General features: G+C 36.1%; 1 protein-coding gene across 1 annotated transcript; it reads right to left on the bottom strand.

Annotated features, from left to right (window-relative positions):
* Positions 1-732: 732 nt before the first annotated feature.
* On the bottom strand, positions 733-6,210 carry LOC7485934 (uncharacterized). Its single transcript, XM_024607903.2, has 8 exons — positions 5,710-6,210; positions 4,508-4,632; positions 3,175-3,212; positions 2,275-2,385; positions 2,107-2,186; positions 1,501-1,537; positions 1,387-1,428; positions 733-1,274 (listed from the first exon to the last, which is right to left on the bottom strand). Exons 1-8 carry the CDS (start codon positions 5,968-5,970, stop codon positions 1,189-1,191), a joined length of 780 nt encoding a protein of 259 aa, XP_024463671.2. The 5' UTR covers positions 5,971-6,210; the 3' UTR covers positions 733-1,188.
* Between the last annotated feature and the right edge of the window lie 1,337 nt (positions 6,211-7,547).

The following is a 7,547-nucleotide window of genomic DNA, read 5'->3' on the forward strand; positions in this document are numbered from 1 at the left end:
ATCATGTGTGTGCTTGTTATTTTGAAAATACTTGTGCATTCATGATATATAATTTGAATAATAAAAAAATATTCACAACTTTTTATATTTAAGAAATGTAATCTAATTTTTTAAAGAACTAGCTAAAATAATTTTCTAACTATTTTAGATGGTGTTATATATAGTAATTTTTTTACTTATAAATAAATTAAAATAATATATATTTTTTATTTTTTAAATTTATTTTTAATATTAGCACAATTTAAAAATATTAAAAAACTAATTTTAAAAAATAAAGTTTTTAAAAACTCTGATTAAAACGCTATCATAAACCAACATTTAACTCCAAAATAAAGAGCAGATCTTGATGAACTGCAGAAAGAGACTGACCCATGATGGGCCTATTGCTCGTAGTCAACAAGGTATTGAGTCTTTTGACTGACTTTCCACGCGTTCATCTTGTTCGGAGAGCTTAGTGTAGTAAAGATTGTTTTTAATTCAAAGTACTAAAGTAAAAAAAATAAATTTTAATGAAAAACAAGTTAAATCTCAATGTTAAACGAGCACTAAACCTTTGCTGCACGAGCAAGCCCCCTCGTACCTTAAAAACACCGCCATCACAAGGACCGGTCTCCTACTAAAAACCCAAATAACATTGTGATGATGGCCATGGAATCCACGCAGACATGAACATGGGCATGAGCCATGAGCTCGAGGCAGAATGCAGAATCACGAGTGCCTGTAACTACGTGGTTGATAATGCGATACATATGATTTTATTACCACACAGAAGCTTGCCGATGTTTGTTCAAGGACACAATCATATATGTATCACAAGCTACCATTAGAAGAGTGCTTCTCGCTGCCTTGGTTGGTCAGAGGACATAAACGTACCCCATTATTGAAGTTCACTAAATAATAATAATAATAATAATAACACTTTCCTTCGACACTTGAGCATTACTGGACACAACAGTGGTTACACTAAATCCTGGAATTATAATTCTTTGGTCGTTAGTTGCCTACGATGAGCCCTGCCGTGACTCGGGAAGGAACCACTTCGTTAACCTCTTGTTATCAGTTATCCTTTCATATTCAAGGACCGTAACCAGGCAGTGCAACAAAAGCGTATAAAGGTAAGAGAGACATCGGATACCAAAGGAACTGTCTCAACCTTAGAGGGGATGAAAAAGGTGGATGGACCAGGGATCAGTTTTGCTTTTTGGCCGGTGTAGATTTTCTTCTTGAGGCAATCTCAGCTGCCCAGTTCTTTCCTATCTCAGTTTGAAATTTCCCTACAGATAGAAGGGATGCATGAAAATTATAAACAAAATTTTTATCACAGTAAAACTAAATAATCAAAAAGCTCCAGTTGCACACAGTTTCAGATGAAGTAGCAGATTCTACCTGCTGTCGAAAGGAAAAACTCATCCAACACCTTCCCGTGTTCTGCAAAAACATAATAATTTTGAATGAGAAAAGCCATGGAAGCGGAACATATCAATTCGTCAGATAACCTACCCATTTCATATTCCAAAGCTTGCAAAATCATCTCAACCTGCACAAAAGACATGGGACCTTTGATTATTAACAAATTATTGAACATAGGATATACATGTATAAATGCGAATCAAGTGCTACAAGAAAACCATCGATGTGGTTAGGGGATTTTTGCTTCGGGAGAGCATAGAACTTTGTCGGTTCAATGCATTGAAGATGATTACAGTAGAAGCCCTTTATAGCATTAACATTAGGTAGCTTTCCTAGTGAATATATACATGTACAAGCATATATCTACCAATAGAAAGAGAATTAAAAACATTTCAACAGCAACCAGTGAACATGAACACAAAATGAGGATCACAACGTCAATGGATGGAAGAAGTCCCTGGGCAGAAACCAAACTACTTTAAAGCTTGGCCATCATAGACAGCTTTCCTGCAGCTTTTCAAAAAAAATTGTCAAAGTAGATATGAATATACAGCGCACATGACAAACACATTTATTTGACAACTGTCCTGTGTTACAATGAGTTTCACCGCATATTTCAATAACAAAAAAATCAATTGATAACAAATTTTTGGTTTCTTTATAACATCATTCAAAAATTCAAATTTCACCACATACTTTGTCAAAGTCTTTGACAAGGTTGGCCTCCAAGGAAGCATTGTTTTCATACTCCGCCCATAACTCTTTGATCTCTTCAGCTGAAAAATGAGAATATTTAATTCCAGAAAATTCAAAGCTGAATCAACTACAAGTCAAGATAACAAGAGCCGGTGATTAGTTGTGTACCCCTCATTCCTCCACCAAGAACTTCGCACATTTCATTTAAAGCCGCTTGCTCCATTCTACTCTTTTCTTGTTTAGGCACACCATCTGATGGTGTTATATCTCCAACAATAGCTATGTCCAAACCCCAACTCAAAATTCAAAACCCCCAAAAAATATATTTGCATATTTAGCAAAAGTAAAACACAATAAACTCAATTTGATATATAAAAAGAGTACAATTACAAACATGGAATACAAAGATCAATCCATGTCGTACCTATTGTTGGTTCTTCTTCCCTCTACAATTATAAAAGATACACGGTTCTTATTTCTGACTGCAACCCAATATTTGCAGACACACATTGTTTTCTCACTCATTATGTGTAAGCATGGTTATGCTCTGTGGACTATTATGGTTTTGGAGCATCAACTTATATGTTTCACTTTTGTGGCCTGACAAGAGTCAAATAGTGACAAAAGAACTAGATTAAATGTGCTCATGAAACTCAAACGTTGAGTCTGCTCTTCTAATTTTTAGCAAAAAATTTACTCTCTGTGAGAGATCTATTATTCTAAAATTTGGTCCACTTTTTTCCTGACTTGGCAATCTATTCATGACGTGCAATGGCTGGAGCAGTTCAAGTAGATTCTTGAGCCATTTATGCAGGAAGGAGTTATTTTTCAAGGTTAACGATCAGCACAGATTCAAGACATGATTTTGCTTAGGCAAGATACTAATGACTCCACCCCCCCTCCAAAAAAAAGAAGAAAAATCCATGCTCTGCACATTCCGAAAGAAGCATGTAAATTTCCATTTGAGCATAAATGAACCTGTAACCATGCCTACATGTGAAATCACGCATGGAAATAACATATCATTTATCAACTATATTGGTCAATTAGAAGAATTTAGTAGAATACCTTCAGCAATATCATGCACAATCGCAATCTTTATACACCTGTTACAATAAGATAATGAAAAAAATCACAAGCAACCCCCCGAGACAAAGGACAAGTGAAACAATATGTCAATTACCAATTTTATCAGCTTTACAAATAAAAATCATGATATCACCCAATAAATATTTTAACTCAATTGAAAAACTAATCATTCTGCCCCTTTCACCAAAGGAAATCTAATCTTCCATGAAATAAAAAATAAATAAAGCAAATTGTACTTCCAAAAGCATAATCAGGAAAAATACTCTGAAATAACTATTTTTCCCCTTCTCCATTCTTTCTAATAGTACATTACAAATTGAGAAACACTGACACCAAAATTCCAATATATCTAGGCAGTGCAGCGGTTCCACTATCTTTTTCTACCACTCTAACTTGGCTGAAAAATGAGGCATCCAATTATCCCGAAAAACAAATTTAATTGGTAAATTTACCACAAAGCCTTTTTAAAGGCCTGTAAGTTACATTAGCATTAGATACAGTATCGACAAGTAGAGTTAATCAGATATACAACGCCAGCCTGCATTTATTCACTTCAACAGACTTAAGAAATGATATAGTCTAATAGAAAATTGAATTTCTGGTTTCTATTTTCTGATTGATAGCCCAACACTTTCCTGCTTGAGCAAAAGCCTAAGAATCTCCCCCTGTATCTTAGTATGGCATTGAATCATTTGTAGGTTAATCATAAAATTTCTGTAGTAAATCGTTTAGAGATTGGTATGTTCCGCTGATTTGTCTACCAATTTGGATTACATGATTATGTAACAGGCATGTTTCTTACAGCCGGCCTGCTGACCAGCTCTACAAGGCTTTTAAGATGAAGTACGGTTCATATGCTAAATAAATCTGGGCCAACCAAACTTGCCCATTTCCATTTGCAATTGCTGGTAGAATGAGGTGTCAACTGTATGAGCAACAATTAATTTTTGCTCATTGATGTTCACAAACTTTTGTATTAAACTAAATTACTGATCTTCCAGCTTGCAGAAAGAACAGAACTTGCAAGTAGCTGGTGAGTCATGAGATCAATGCCTTTACAAAAGTTACAAATGGTATAGACTACAATGAAGTAGTTTAATACTTATATAATAAACACCAATTGAAGACCAGACAAACAAATAATATGAGCTTATTAGATAAATGCAAACCACCACCTTTGCAATCAAATTAATTAATATTACTAATTGCATTTTATATGTACGGAAATAATAAAAGAGAATAGACATTGACTATCCTGAAGGCTCATAAAAAGAAAGAAATGCACAAGCCTTCATGGTATAAACAGTTAAACCTTTCTCGATTCACACCAGGGAGGTCCCCAACAATCAGCGCCATCAATGACATGCGGTACATATGGTCAGCAATTGATTCAGGACCCTTTATCCCATGGTTGATCCATCCCTTGCGTTTTGTGGTCTGAGTAAAGAGCAAGATTAGACATTTCTAAAATGTAATTTAGACCTTTATCTACATCAGATCAGGCTTTACATGGAGGAAAAAGAAAAGAACATGTTTTTTTTAACAAGAACCAAATATTTTGCTCGTGATCAAAGCAAAGAGAAATCCACTGGAAAAAATGAACAAGCATAATATATAGAACGCATAAATATATAAGCATGTACACACCCATGGTATTGGAAAAACTAAGGAAACTAAATACAGGCTCCAACCTCTTTCAGAGTTCAGAGTTGTGAATAGGAGAAACAAGCAGGGCTTCAGCGGGCTTTTCTGTACCATAATAAGCCACTTGAATATATGATGATCACGTGTAGCAGAGACACCAATTATACCAGATAAATTACATTGTTACAGCCGAGAATTTATAGTCGATATTTCAATTACAAGTACAGGGGCCACTCAATTTGCATCATGCAAAGCTCACTATAATCCTTTAAACACAACAATGGTCTGGTAAACCCTCCAGACCTAGCCAGAGCATGATCCGCAAAACCTCATTGGATGGAAAACTTAGTGCGACATATGAAAATGGAGTTAATAGTAAAATGGGATACCCTTAAATGCCTCTTCTATTTAAGTCCTATCTACAGTAACAAACACAAAGCTATCCAATATTTGCATTAACCTTCATACACTAACCAATCCAATCCTAGCAAATTCATCAACTAGAAGGCAACTCGAAAATTACCCTCCTTTGCCGCAACAAAATCGACAAATTCATTCGAGCATGCATCGATTACAAGAACAAGATCATCCGATTCTTGTTTTATTCACCTTCCTTCTAAAAGTTAGTAGCGATTTGGCATTCCAAATTCCAAAGCCTATAAGCTTCAGCAAATTATATTCCTTCAAAAATAATTCCTAACCTAAAAACATAATTTGTTAAATCAATTACTCACATAAAAACAACAATCATCTGCTCTAAACTGGAAAATGAAATCCCATTCATAGCTAACAAGAAAAAGGTGAAAACTTTTCCATTTATCGCCTATTCTGAGAAAAGAAAAGCAACCCTTTTTCCACTCTCGTTCATACCTTCAATCGATGGCACAATGTGAGGAAATCAATAGCCGATGACGCTGATGAGTTACCCGACACAGATTCGGTCTCCACAACGGATCTCATGGGTCCTAGCCCATCCGAATTAAGCTTATCGCAGCGAACTAAAACGATTCTCGGGTTTGGAGCTTCGTTTAAGAAAATGGGCTGTCTCCGTTTAAAGAAAGAAAGAGAGGAGCGAGTTGGTAGGGTGCGAATCGGTGGAAGAGCGCAGTGAGTCGGTGCATTAACAGTCATTGTTGTTGTTGTAGGGTGCTGTGATTTTTTGTTGGTTGAGATTGAGAAAACGTGACTTGGGTGTGCGACTGCGTTGTGGTCTGTTTATACGCGGAAAAAAAGGGGTAAGCCCGGGTTTTGTTGGCTTGTCTTCTTGCCTTGAACGCTCCTGTTCTCTTCAGTTGCTGTTGTGTTCTGCCTGGTCTTGGTCCCACGACACCACAAAAGATATGGGCGTCTCTCTCACTCGCAGCCACGCCTACAAACGCACACGGTCATAAGGTAATACAGTATAGTATGCATGCACTCTTCCATTATGGGCTTTCTCTCCCATTTCCCTCTCTCTCGAGCCACAAACATACTTTTATTTTTTATTTTTTCTCCTCCAGAACGAGAACAAAAGAATAAAACTCAGGTGTTATAGTGTTGATAGATAGATTACACATTAGAAGTTCATGTCAGTGATTATGTGGAAGTAGTAGGGTCAACAATTTAAATGCCAGATTATCCTGATAGTAGTTATACCAAGACAATACCGGTATATTTTAATTTATGAATGAATAAATTTGATGGTTTTAAGGGAATACATACGTATAAATATACTGAGATAATAGGCTTCCAGGTGTCTGAACTTGAATGTCTTTCTTTAGTGGGCAAGTTTATAATGAAAATTCTTTTCAAAATTAATTCTCTCAACCCTGTTTTTCTTCTCTCTTTTTTCCCATTGTTTTGGAAACATCCAAAAGAAATCACCCTTACTAAATAATCGCACAACATCTATACAAAGAAAATCCCAGCAAATTATCTTCATTTTCTCTCTTTCCACCACATCCAGATTAAGAAAAAAAATCAGATTTTTCTCCTCCTCTTTTCCTCTCGATTCTCTCTTCTTGCTTTTCTTATAGTTGCTGGTATTAGCAGATTAATCTCGAAGTAATTCTCTTAGATATACTCAGGGACAATACACATGAATAAGCGGGTGTAGAAGATTATATGGAAACAACTGTGGCAAGTATTAAGAGATCGGAATTTCTGTAACTTGCAAAGATAAGGTGGTTTAGGATTTATTTATCTGTGATATATTTAAGATGCCCTAGATTATGACTCTTCCTGGTTCAATACACGGTTCTCATGATTGGGTGATGAGTGCGCTTGTTTATGTAGAGTTTAGATAAAACCCACCACTTTCTTCAGGCCCAAATACAGCTTAAAGTTCATGGGCCCATTCAGTGAATCCAGGAATCTCACTGGAGTCGCACTATAACAGTGACAGTATCCAATAGCACTGAGTTTGCTGGATGCAACGGGAGCAGTGACAGGCCTCTTCCTTTGTGCTCGTGGGCCTTTTGCCTTTGATCAATATATCAAGGAAGGTTACTTCTTCTCGACCATACAAGAAAGTCACAGCAGCATGTATTTGCATGGGTGGTAATTAACAATATTTATAGGAGAAAGGACTTAAAAATCTGTAAAAGAGTTCCCCTTTTCAGCCCATGCAATATTTCTATATTAGAAATTGCCTGAAGAACATTGTCCGAGTTGCTTGAATCTAGAAACTTGAAGTCTGTGTCTTTTACCGAAAAGTATATCCCTACATG

This window comes from Populus trichocarpa, chromosome 8 (genome assembly GCF_000002775.5).
Source record: "Populus trichocarpa isolate Nisqually-1 chromosome 8, P.trichocarpa_v4.1, whole genome shotgun sequence".
NCBI classification, from domain to species: Eukaryota; Viridiplantae; Streptophyta; class Magnoliopsida; order Malpighiales; family Salicaceae; genus Populus; species Populus trichocarpa.

Excerpts from the sequence above, each read along its gene's own strand:
- LOC7485934 (XM_024607903.2), bottom strand. The coding sequence starts at position 5,970 with ATGACTGTTAATGCACCGACTCACTGCGCTCTTCCACCGATTCGCACC. Across the intron at positions 4,633-5,709 it reads CATTGTGCCATCGATTGAAG|ACCACAAAACGCAAGGGATG; the intron begins GTATGAACGAGA and ends CTCTTTACTCAG. Across the intron at positions 1,429-1,500 it reads AGCTTTGGAATATGAAATGG|AACACGGGAAGGTGTTGGAT; the intron begins GTAGGTTATCTG and ends ATGTTTTTGCAG.